At 25.3% G+C, this 13,878-nt stretch overlaps 1 protein-coding gene across 1 annotated transcript in view; it reads right to left on the bottom strand.

Annotated features, from left to right (window-relative positions):
• LOC145829357 (transcription initiation factor TFIID subunit 4-like) overlaps positions 1-10,044 on the bottom strand; it is a 29,392-nt gene extending 19,348 nt beyond the window's left edge. Inside the window, exons 1-6 of the mRNA XM_082937124.1 lie at positions 9,875-10,044; positions 7,328-7,419; positions 6,575-6,727; positions 6,068-6,181; positions 4,946-5,077; positions 4,079-4,297 (exon numbers count right to left, since the gene is read on the bottom strand). Coding sequence (XP_082793250.1) covers positions 4,079-4,297; positions 4,946-5,077; positions 6,068-6,181; positions 6,575-6,727; positions 7,328-7,419; positions 9,875-10,031 — 867 coding nt within the window. The 5' untranslated portion in view covers positions 10,032-10,044. The remainder of the gene's footprint in view (positions 1-4,078; positions 4,298-4,945; positions 5,078-6,067; positions 6,182-6,574; positions 6,728-7,327; positions 7,420-9,874) is intronic.
• Between the last annotated feature and the right edge of the window lie 3,834 nt (positions 10,045-13,878).

The raw sequence follows: 13,878 nt of genomic DNA, 5'->3' as shown, positions 1-13,878 counted from the left end.
TGTTTGTTTGTTTATTATTTAAAATATCTAATGTTTGTTTGTTTATTATTTAAAATATCTAATGTTTGTTTGTTTATTATTTAAAATATCTAATGTTTGTTTGTTTGTTATTTAAAATATCTAATGTTTGTTTGTTTAACATTTAAAATATCTAATGTTTGTTTGTTTATTATTTAATATATCTAATGATTGTTTGTTTATTATTTAAAATATCTAATGTTTGTTTGTTTATTATTTAAAATATCTAATGTTTGTTTGTTTGTTATTTAAAATATCTAATGTTTGTTTGTTTAACATTTAAAATATCTAATGTTTGTTTATTATTTAATATATCTAATGTTTGTTTGTTTATTATTTAAAATATCTAATGTTTGTTTGTTTATTATTTAAAATATCTAATGCTTGTTTGTTTGTTATTTAAAATATCTAATGTTTGTTTGTTTATTATTTAAAATATCTAACGTTTGTTTGTTTATTATTTGTTTGTTTATTATTTAAAATGTTTAATGTTTGTTTGTTTATTATTTAAAATATCTATCGTTTGTTTGTTTATTATTTAAAATATCTAATGTTTGTTTGTTTATTATTTAAAATATCTAATGTTTGTTTGTTTTTAATTTAAAATACCTAATGATTGTTTGTTTATTATTTAAAATATCTAATGTTTGTTTGTTTATTATTTGAAATATTTAATGTTTGTTTGTTTATTATTTAAAATATCTAATGTTTGTTTGTTTATTATTTGAAATATTTAATGTTTGTTTGTTTATTATTTAAAATATCTAATGATTGTTTGTTTATTATTTAAAATATCTAATGTTTGTATGTTTATTTTACATGTATATTTATCTAATGTTTGTATGTTTATTTTATATATTTATTTATCTAATGTTAGTTTTCTATTATATATATATATGTTAAATGTTTGTTTATTTATTTTATAAACTATTAAATTTTTGTTTGCTAGATAATTCTTATTTAATCTGCAAATTATTCAATGATTGTTATTATATTAATTCTTATTTAATACATACAGTTTTAAAACAATGTTTCCTAATTGTAGTTTGGTTATTTTTTGTTTTTTAATAAAGTTGTAACTTTATTATGAAACATTATTAGTATTTTATTCCACCCTACTGCTTGTTCATTTTTACATTTTTTTATATTTAATTATTTTTAAAGACTGTATTTAAAACATTTTTAATTTCCTATCTATCCGCAGCAACCATCTGTACAAATTTATTTGATTTTGTATACTAACCTGTACTTGACAGTGATTTAATTAGTCATTTTAATGTTTAAAAACATAACAACGACGTAAAAAAGCAAAAATGAAAAATTAAATGGTTGCATGCTGGTTTTGCTGGTTGCTTTTCAGATCACTGACACAAGTCTAATTTAAACGGGGAGTTACCAGAACTATTTGTTTGGTTATTTGTTTTAAAATTTGTTTTAATTTTTGAAGAAATATTTGTTTTAAGTACTTAAATCGGTGTACCAATAACAGAATAATTTTCTTCAAGCTTATCTTTATATATTTTAATTATCTTTGAATTAACTTGATTTGTTTCAGCCTGTTATTTTGAACAAAAAAAAACAAATATCAGTACAAATAGAAAAGAACTTGGATTTGAATAATTTATAGATATTTTTTGATAAACCTGCCATTTCAATTAAAATTCTTAGCAATCTATTTTTAAGTTTCTTAGGTAGTTGGTCTTAGTTCACAATGGGAAGGGAAAACTAATACAGCGAAAAAATACTATTTTGTTTAAAATATATCTCCTCCTACATTTTTCAATCAATCTTCTTTAAATTTTCAGTCTAATCTTTATAAATAACAAAAAAATCTTACTTAGTCTTAACAATTTTTAGTAAAAATGCTCCTTTTTTAAAGAACTTTTTTTTAATATTTGTCATAAATTTTTTATTTTTCAAAACTAATAAAATTTATAAGTAATGTCTTTTTTCCTTATAAAGTAAAGAGCATTTCCTGAAAATTTCAATAAGATTGCTTGAAAAATGAATGAGGAGATAGGTTTTTAGTGATTTTTGAAATTTCCAAGAAGATTGACCCCAAAAAAATTGCGGTCCATACGTTTGTATCGGAAATTTTTCATAAAAAATAAGATATCTCAAAACTTATTTCTTTAATTTAAGACTATAATAATTTACTATTAGTATGGCTTAATACTAATTTACTATTAGTATGGTTTAATTCAAATTTATGGTTTTTAGTGTGGCTGTAGACCACATTATAACCTAACAGCAAGGTAAGAAAAATTGTCTTTTTATCTTTGGTTAAAGTATTTTTGCAACTTTTAAACAGTAACTACAATTAAAAATAAAAAATTTAATCAAGTTGTTTTGATATTCTTACAGTCAATATATCAGCTACAATGGTAGAGGATTACAAATTAAAATCTTATACACATCAAACATTCAATAATAACGGAGTTGTTGCTTATTTTCCCTTAAAAACCTGTAAAAAAGATTCTACTCGAGAAACATATAAAAATTTAAGCCGAATGAAACTACTTTTATTCAAATATATATTTATTTACGGGGTTATTTTAGAATTATTTTTCCACGTTTTCTTAACTTCTTCCAACTTTTTTAAAGAACAAGTTTTTTGTCCATTTTTGTTTAAAATTAAATTTAAAATAAAGTCTGTTTTTTACAGCATAAAAACATTTTAAGGATACTGTAATGCCGCTTTAAAAGTTCTTAGAATTAAATTATTGACACAAAAAATTATGTATAGATTTTGAATAACTTTTAAAAAATTTCATTATTTTTAGGTAAGTTTTTTAGTGATTTTGTCAAAAATTTCGATTAATCCGAAATTTCTCAAACTTTAAGTTCTTCAGGTCATTTTTGCCCAAACTATCAAATTCTAGGTTTTTAGCATCCATGTAAATAATACTGGGTTGCCACTCTTTGAGTAAAAAAATCTTCCATGAGTGACCTTAAACTTCTCTGATTTTTTTCAAATCCTTGAAAATTTTATTATTTATTAAAAAACTACAATGTTAATTCTAAGAATATTAAAGAACTAGCCGCAAGGCTAAAAACTTTCTAAATATGCACTTAAAAATAAATTATATAAACTTTTTAGAACAAAATATCGAAACAGGATTAACTAAATCTCATTCTAGATCTAGAAAAATTTTCCCTGAAATTTTTATGAAATCTTAAAATTTCCCTGAAATGTTTAGAAAAAACCAAAACCTGAGTTTCCCTGAGCTAAAGAAAAAGAATAAAAATTCCCTGAGTTTCCCTGAGATTTTCTATAACTTGAAAATTCCCGAAGTTTCCTGAATTCCCTGAGCTCCCTGAGTGTGTGGCAACCCTGATAATATAACAAGAAAATATTTAAAATATTCTATATGATAGATTTCCTGTACCTAACAAAAATTTCAATATTTCTGTGTAAAAATTGTTTAAATGCCAGGTTTTTCCAGGTTATTTTTTCCTAAAAAAAACAAAACGCAACCGAGGACGTTTTAAGCACGAAGGAGAAGTTTAAACTTAATTATGATAAAGGTATTTGTTTAATTAAAAATTATTTTTCGTGGCTTTTCGTTTGCGCTTTCCATAAGATTTCCATTGACCGCACTGTCCATAATCGAAAATATTTCAATTTACATTAATTTTTTTAATCGGTTAAAAATATATGGTAGCTCATATAAAACTCTACAAACTAAGATCAACTCGTAAAAAAATCAACAACCCCCTTATACCCTTAAATACAACAAATATACATTTATTTCAAGTTCTAACTAAATATTTCAAATTATTTAATCAACTAAATTTATTCTTTAACATATATTAACCTTGGGATTACTTTGGCTGTAGTTACATCTGACTTAATATTTATTTAACACTAGGACAATTAAATTATTTTACAAACCTTGGGCTTGTTATTGGGCTGAAGTTTTATCTGATTGTTCAAAATTAATTTTAAATGAATATTATAATAAACAATTAAAGTACCTTGGGCTTGTTATTGGGCTCAAGTTTTATCTGTTTGTTCAAAATTAATTTAAATTAAAATTATAATAAACAATCCAAGTACCTTGGGCTTGTTATTGGGCTGAAGTTTTATCTGTCCCCCCTGCAAACCCGAAATCATCTGCAGCTTGTTCAGCGGCTTCACGATCTTCTGGTTCGTCTGCCGGGCTATCAGGTCCGGGTTGTGGCTGACCCGGATGGCCGACTCGGCTATCGTCGTGGGGACTTCCCCCGTTTTGTTGTTCTGGTGGACCATGGAGAGGCGGAGAAGGGGAAGGGATTTCTGTGGAAATAATATACATATATATACAATAAAAATAATAATAAAAATAAATAGTAGTGGAATTTCTGTGGAAATAAAAAATTGATAAATTAATATTAATATAAATATAATAAAAATAAATAAGTTTGTAAAGGGATTTCTGCGGAAACGAATGTTAGTGATGGGATTTCTAAATATAAAATAACAAATATTAACAAATTAACGCAGCACTCTTTCTTTGTTAAACTAAATATACATAACAAACAATGAACTTCACGACCAACAACAACAGCATCCGAGTCAACCTGCGACCGCCTTCGTCCTTACTAGGACTCGTCAGGCAGGCAAAGTTGCGAGAAACCGCTGTTGTGATCTTAACAAGTTTGTGGGTAAAGTTGGAAAATAACACATGTTTCTTGTTAACACACTTCAACGTAGTTATGAAAGTTAGAGAGATCATCTCTAAACAGAAACATGTGTTAGTTTAATTAAGAGTACTGTGTAATTTTGTTATTACATGTTCCAGTGAACTTATTTCACTAGGATCTCGATTGCCAAACGATTAAATATTAAGTTTGAATAGTTAAAGTAAATAAACATATTTATGTGAATATTTTCATAAAATTACAGTATAACTATTAATTATTTTCAATATTCAAATAAACTAACAGTAAGAAAAGGTACGAGGTAGGGTTGGGGATTGGACTGAAGTAGCTCCTGGAGTTTTTGTGTGAAGACCTGGGGCGTGACTTTGTCATCCACGAGTTTCTGAACCAAACATTTAACTCCTTTCTGAGTATCCTGTGATAGCGCTGACTATTCGTACAATACATATGTTTATTATAAGATGTAACGTTGAAAGGCGTTAAATCCTGAAGATATATACCACAGATGTTATTGTGTCAAAACTTTATTCCGACTAACAACGTTTCACTGTTCTCAAATAAATTTAAGAACAGGTCTACGGAGTCTATAAAATATTAACACACTTTAGAAAAAAAGCATGTATAATTATGTATAGTATTAATGTGAGTAGTAACTATAAACGAACTTTATGGTTTTAAAACATAGTAAAAACATAAAAATATAAAATTGTCTACAAAAACTGCTAATTTAATAAAAGCATATACTCACCTCAAAAAGCTATAAGAATAGGCAAGTTTTTAAAATTTATTATGACGTAACATTTCTGCACAACTTATTTAACTTTCATTTTAAAAAACTTGCCTATTCTTAAAGCTTTTTTGAGATTAGTACATGCTTTTATTAAATTTGCAGTTTTTGTAGGCAACTTTATATTTTTATGTTTTTACTTTGTTTTTAAACCATAAAGTTTGTTTATAGTTACTAATCACATAAAAACTATACATATTTATTCATGCTTTTTTTTCTAAAGTGTGTTAATATTTTATAGACTCTGTAGATCTGTTCTTAAATTTATTTGAGAACAGTGAAACGTCGTTAGTCGGAATAAAGTTTTGACACAAAAACATCTGTGGTATGTTTATTACACGTTATTTTGAATTTTTCATACTAATATGACTTATACTTTTAAATTATCATCTGTTTAAGTTTTGACTAGTGGTACAATATATATGCTTATTTTGAAAATTACTCTAAATTTTTTATCTTAATATGACTTAAAGTTTTAAATTAAATTCTATGTAAGTTTTGACTAATTGTACAATATTAAACATTATAACATTACAAAAAAATATTGTGTTATGGTGTAGTATTTAAAATTTATTAAACTGTTATTTTATTAAAATAATTCAACAAAATACTACTAACATGTTGACCGTCTTTGGCAGCCAGTTTGATGAGAGTTGTGAGAAAATTTCTGCATTTTGAAACGTTGGTTTGGTCCTCCTTGCTCAAAGTTATCTGTCTTGAAGCGGTTCTGACCTGCAAAGAAAAATTATTTGAACTAAAATGTCTTTAAACTTGAAAGTTGTAAAACAATTTTTTAAACAACTTAAGGTTAAAAGTTCATCATGTCTCGGATTTATCTGCCTCGAGTTATTTATAAACTGCAAAAATGTGATTTTTATTTTTAACTCAAAAATATAAAGTTCTAGTTTTTAAATTCGATTAAAAAACATGCTTGAAAAAAGCTACAAATATCTTTTCTCACGTTGCAAGTTTTTTCTAAAATTTCTCAATAAATCTTTAAAAATCCTATCTTCGTCGTTTATATATTTTTTCTCGCATAAAACGAAGCTGATATCTATTTTGAAAATTTATCAAACTTGTAATTTCTCTGCTTTAAATTATGAATATTGTACAAAATAATCTGACTTGTGTGTGGGCCACGGTGGCCACCTTGAAGTTTTCAACTTTGACGCCTTGCTGTTGCTGCTGTGGTTCGGTTTTTATTTGCTGAGACGAGGAAGCCATCTGTTGCGGGTTGCTCGCTTGCACTGCCGTCACGTACTTCTTCAGCCCTTGACCCTGCAGTGTCGGTTGTTTAATTAAGTTGATTGCTTTATTAGAAACTTTTATTCATTTGGAAATTTTTGTATTTGTATTTGTGTTTAATATAAATCAAAACGTGCTTGAATTATATACATTGATTATAAAACTAAAGGAGCTTTCATAACAACAGTTACACTCCATTCATGACAGTAAAAAAATTACTTAGTTTATTGTTTATAATATGGAAGTAAACAATCTTAACCAAATATTTTTAATAATAAAAACACATAAACAAGTTCACTTGGTTAGTACAAACTGTAAATTATTATAAAAACATTTCAATTTTGTCATTAATTGAGTTAATTTGGTTAGTACAAACTTTAAATTTTTATATAAAACATTAAAATATTATCATTAACCTGTTGATTAGGCTGGTACATTAATGACTAATTCAGGAATTATTTTTTTTAACTGTTGATTGTTTCAACTAATTATTGATAAATTTATAAAATACAAGTATTAATTCAAAAGACAAATATAGCTCGTTAACACACAGAAACACATGTGTTAGTTAATAATGAAAGAGTACTGTTTAAATTGTTTATTACAAACATTAATATTATTATATTAAATTACCTGCTGGTTGGGCTGGTACATAACTGGACCGTTTCCATTATTTTGTAGGAAAATTACAGGTCGACCTGAAGTTTGCACTCGGCTTATTACACCTAACAATATTTACTTGATTTAATATATTAATAATGTAAATATTGTTAATTATTTATGGAAAAATACTTTTTAATTAAATAATTGCCTAAATACACTTAAGAGCATTTATTAGAGTTTATGATTTATAAACGTAAAATTTTGTTTATTATTTATGAAATTTTTAATAAATAAATTCATGCCCCTTATTATACCTGAGAATATATATATTTATATTTTGATTTGGCTATTTTTATAAATATTCTTTAAATGAATAGTTATAAAAAAGAGAATATATGAATTTTTATTAGTTTAAAACATACATTTTATCCGAAAACTAATATTACAATTTTATCATTTTTATAATAAAAACTTAAACATAAATATATGCCTTATTATACCTGAGAATATTTCTTTTAATTATTCTGATTATTTGTTTTAAAATTCGAAAAAAATAGAGCTTATACATCAAAAAATGGAAAATATTTTAAAAACAAACAAGAAGAGTTGTTACAACCCATAAAATTAAATACTATTATTATAACATTACAAACAAAAAGTTAGAGAAAACTTGAATCAGTAAATTAGCAAGAAGAGTTGTTATTAACATATTTTAGTACTAAACTATATGGTAATTTTTATAAGCCAAAAGGAGGGTTCCAAAAATTTTTTGCAACTAAATTAATATTTGATTTATTTTATTGGCTTATAGTGTATTGTAAGGATACTTTCAACAAAAGATTAGAATAAAAATATTGGAAAACAACTGCTCAATAACTGTGATAGAAAACAGAATTTTATTTTGAAAAATGTTCTTTACTGTTTTAGTTTGTCTTATTAAGGGCATAGGAGGGGGGTCCATATTGATTTTTACAAGTTGATCTTATTTTATAGAGTTTTATCTGAGCTACAGTCCTTTTTAACCGCTTGAAAAAATTCATTGTATTTTTTGAGATATGAGCAAACAAAGTCGGTGACCATAATAGGTTCCTAATGGGAGGCGCAAACTAAAAACGCAAAAAAGACCATTTCACTAAAAATCTATCTCCTCTTTATACAAATATTCAGCCTAAATTCTAACTACCTTTTAAATATATTAAAACTTCTTTGTGGTTGATTATAGTTTTTTCAAACAGTAGTTTATATTTTATCATAAATAAAAAATATTATATCATGCAGTCACAACTCTTCAACTACTTGAGGTTACAACAAATTTACATGAAATTTTAATTGAACTACTTATTAAAATAACTTAAATAGAAAATGAATTTGTGTAAATTCTTTAACAAACCATTTCATGTAAATCGTTGCTCATATCTGAAAAACTACTTTGAATTTTTTCAAGCCCTTAAAAATATCTGAAAGCTCTGATAAAACTCTATAAAACAAAATCAACTTGTAAAAATCAATGTGGACCCCCTATGCCCTTAACTATTCTCCAATTCAAATAGTACAAAAAAATTAAAATTTACAAAATTCTTATAACTAATTATTCAGACTTGTTATCTAAAATTATCATTTAATAAAACTATTTATTAACTTTTTTTCTTTAATTTCATATGTTTATACACCAATTATTACCAATGACTATACACCAACATTGAACAACAATCCAGGGGCAGGTTATATGTGTTCCTATGATGTTATCTGAATTAATTCACTAATATTTATTTATTTTAGTAAAAAAAATATTTTAGAAAACTTGATTGCCAATATTATATTTTTAATAAAAATAAAAACTGTTTAATTTCTAAAAAATGAATATGTTTTGTTTATTTTGTCTAAAAAAATGTATGTCCCACCAAAGCCATGAAAACCAACTAAGATTGGGCTATGAATCAAGATTAAATACCAAAATATTTACAATAGGACTTAATGAATACAAAACTTGGAGATAAAAAATTAAGTCATAAAAACAAATCTGAGACTTATAGAAAATATCAAAACTAGCCTGAGTCAAGCTGATTTTTTCAAAAACTATCCTGAGTTATCCTTAGTAGCTTAAATAAATGGCATTCCAGGGTAAGATTAAAAATATTTTATAAAACAAATAAATTCAAACTATTTTAATTGTTAAAATTTAAAACAAGAACTCCTAAAGTGGGTCAAGTGGCTCCCTTAGGGGCCATAAGCAGCAAATGGGCCAAGGAAGGGGTCATGAGCAGCAAAGCGGTCAGAGGGGGCATGAGGTTAAAATTTGAAACTTACACTAGATATTCTGGAGTTGATGGTGGAAACATACAAAAAAAAGTATTGGGTGTATTTAAAGGAGATTATTTTTAACCTTGTTGGGGGGCCATAGCTTTTTTACTCCTTTAAAGGGGGCCTTACAAAAAAAAATTTGAGAAACATGATCTAAAATATATCATAATATTTAGTACATCTAACATACACTGTAAGATTGAGGTAACAGGAAAAAAATATACAGACTATTAACTTGAAAACAACTATGTTCAATAAAAGTTAATAAATTCAAACCAGTTCTGTTAATGTTCTGAACACCTTGCGGAGTTGTGACCATTTTAATTGGTTGCTTGACACCGCTTGTATTCACCGTTGGTTGCAACTGAATCAGTTTGGCTGGCGTCTGCTGGCCGCTGACTAACGGCTTCATTTGTTGCTGACCGTTTGACATTATTACTTAAATATTATCTGCTTTTTGTTATCTATAATAAATTATATCATCTATTTTATAAATACAGTAACCTCTTGCTTATTTACGCACATTGTGTCCACAGAATAAATTCGTAAAGATACAAGAGATCATAAAGATACAAGAGGTACCAAATATACTTATTATAATGGCTGTTTTTTGATATTACTTCTAGTTAAAAGCAGACTGTGGACTTTCCCACTTTTAACAATTTAATTACTATATTTATAAATATGAAAACAAAAGATAAAACTATACATATAGACAAAATAAAGGATGTAATTTTTTCTAAAATAGTAATACTTGTAGAAAAATTTTTGTAATTTTAATGATAAATAGATTTTGTCTTTATTTATATGTGACTTATTTGATACTTAACATTTATATTCTATTCCAATTAGCAAATTCAATTTATAAGTAAGCATTTGTTTACAATTAAGAAATGGTGTGGTGTCTATATTAAAACTTGTTTCTATAGCCTATACAAAATGTGCATTTGGTGCTGTAATAGATTTCTTTTTTTAAACAAAAATATATAAAAAAAAAGAGGAAAAATGTTTAATAAAAATTGTTTATGTTTCATTAGATTTCTTTTTAGGTGTTTATTCATATGTAGGACAAAAGTGCTGTATTATTAATTTATGTAAAAACTTTCATTATTTCATTATTCTTTCAAGATTTTAATTTAATCTCTTATTGTTAACACAATTTCTGATATACTGAGGTATAACTAAATGTTTATTAATTAGTCAAGGAACATAGGTTTACAAAGTTTAAAGATATAGAGAGGTGAGTTAGAATTTAAAAACATATTTTTAATTAAAAATATGCACTAAACCTAATTTGTGAAACATTAAAAAAATTTGAAGTTTCTTTTTTTTTTTTATTAGAATTCAAAAATGCGTAACTTCACAAGTGCGTAGAGATGCAAGAGGTTACTGCATGTGCTTCTTTTCACTTTTTAGCTTCATATATGCAGGGTTCACACTAGTTAATTTTAGTGTTACCACCATGACTGCTTGACAAGACTGACTGTGAGTAACTTGAATGGAACTATTTATATACTCAATTTTATGCATGGCTGATTTTTTAATTCTCACCAAAGCTTACTATACAAATGTTTACAAACAAACATCCACTAGTTCTAAAACTAGAAACTTTTTATTGAGCACGAATGATATTGACAAATGGATTTATACAAACTGACATAAATGTTTTGTTGATAAAATTGAGTAGATTTAAAAGAAAAACATATAACTCCATTTGTTCTATATGAAAAACTTTTTGATAATTTCAAACAGCATTATTTTTGCTAAATAAGGCAGTTAAACAAAGTAACTTAGAATAGTTTAAGTAAAAGTTATAAATTTTTGATTAGCACATAATTTTCATTCAACTATCTTCTTTTGTAAATGATGGAAACCACTAGTTAGATTTAACACTAATAAAATATTCATAATTACTGTGATGCTGTACTACAATTAAGCTTCTTTTACATTCATAACTTTTGATAAACACAATATAATAATTGTGGATTGCAGACATAAAGGACTTCAATAATAACTAAATTACTGAAAAAACTAAAAAATATATTCATAACCTAATGGAATTTTTTGATTAATGCAATTTTTATTGTGATATGGTTGCATATTGAACATGCTGTAAAAGGATAAAAACAACTTTTATAGCTTGCTGCAATCAAAATTTGTACAACTGCAACATTTTGAAACATAAATGCATAATAGAAGCATATTTAATTATTTAAATACAGAGAAACCTTAACTTTAAAAAAGTTTAAAACTATTTACATTTCTTGATAGTTCAAGTAATTTTGAGTAGGATAATAACATATGTATAACACTAAAGAAAACAACTACCTTGCTTTGATTATAGGATTAAAAGGTTAAGAGTTAACCATAAATGAACTTATTTGTTTGTTCAATATAACCATTTTAATAAGAATTTTTCAACTTACATTTTCAACATAAGAAATTAAAAGGGCATGGATACATAACTACAATAGAAAATTTAATTATAACAATTAACTAGGTATCTTTTCAACTCTTAATTACAAATGGTTTTTAATTTTATTCTTTTTAGATAAGCAATATTTTTTTGTTTGTATATTTTGAACACTTAGTTTTGATCTTGGAACGTTCAACTCAGAGGGTTTTCAAATCCATTGACCTCCATCATAAGGCAACATTATCATAATTACATTGGCAATCATAATTTGAACAGATTAAAAAAATAAGAAAGTTTTCTAACAAAAAATTTACACACATAAGTTAACTAAAACAAAATAAGTTCGTCAATTTTTTTAATATTAAGTTATGAACTACAAGATTGAAAAATTATTTTTGTTTTATTGGCATTGTTTAAATTAAAAAATATTCTATAATAATGAAATAATAAACAAGTTTTTGGCAACATCATATACAAGCAACATGAGAAATTTTATTTAAAATTTATAAGTGAGTTGTAAACATACAATAAAATGGTAAAATAAGCTGAGATAGAGAACACAAAAATAAATTATTACAAACTACAATAAAAAAATATTATTAGATTGAATCAGAGTTTAATGTAAAATACTATTTAAATCCAACAAATATTTAGATACTTATACATCAAGTTTTTTTTTAAAGCATCTCAAATATAATGTTTATTTAAATACACAAGTTAAAGTTCTTAAGATATGTGCAATTCAAAGAGTGTGATCTAACAAATTTTTGATGCTTTATTTCTGATTTCTAAATTCATTTTTATAAAGACAACAACTTAAAGTTCATAGATGTTTTTGGGAGTACATTTAAACTTTTGTAGTGTAATACTCTTATAAATGTTATTAATTTAGGTTGCAAATAGCTTAGAACAACTATTTAGTATGTGCAGAGTACTAAATTTTTCAAATTGATCTTTAGAAATTTACTTTTAGTTTCATTACTCCCCAGAAAACGTTTATCGTTGCAAGGGGTAGAGTTTGAGACTAATGCTTTTTTACCTTAAACAGTTTAGATAAAATAATTTAATAACTTTTTTATTTACACAAGTTCAAAATGAATCAAATTAAAAAAACCAAATAATACAAACAATTAAACCATTAGAAATCAATTTACAAGAAACATTGTCACTTCTTGATTATCTTATTTCCTTGGTCTGTTTGTTTTTATATTTAAGGTTAGCACCCAAACAACATATCACAAATGAGATGAAAAATTTATCTGTTCCTGTTCTGAGCATGCGCACAAACAATTGCCTTGTAAACAAGCCTAAATGCACAACCAGGGACAAAACTGTGCAAATCTGTTGCAACAGCGATTATTTTATAACAATAAAGAAAAAAAATACAGTTATACGTTTCGTTGTAATGAATTATATACACAAATAAATTTAATAAATAAGAACTAAATTATAAACATTTAACAATAATTATTAAAAAGTAATTAGAAGAAAGATTAAATGTTACAGTTTGTTTAAATGCACTTCTTTTATAAAAAGTAGACTAAAAGCTTAAAAACTTTTTCAAACTTCAAAAGATAGTTTTAAATTTTACAATTATTCTTTGTAACCGTAGGTTGTTCATAAAATTTATTTAAATTGCTTTATTAAGGGTTTCCAGAATGCTTTACTAACGATTTAAATATTTAAATGATATAAAAAATATTATGTGTAATAGCTCGTGAGAAATTTATAAGTATGTGGTGTACGAGTCGATAACCGAAAGGTTCCTTTGTACACCAGGTCTTTTTGAGCGCTTTTTTTGTATCGTTCAATGAACAGTTTACATATTGTTATTACATAAACTGAAACTGAACAGTGAGTACTT

The sequence above is a fragment of the Thalia democratica genome, chromosome 2, assembly GCF_965202585.1.
Source record: "Thalia democratica chromosome 2, ktThaDemo2.hap1.1, whole genome shotgun sequence".
Classification (NCBI taxonomy): Eukaryota; Metazoa; Chordata; class Thaliacea; order Salpida; family Salpidae; genus Thalia; species Thalia democratica.
Note: the sequence above shows the minus strand (reverse complement) of the source record. Positions and strands in the feature narration are given on the sequence as shown.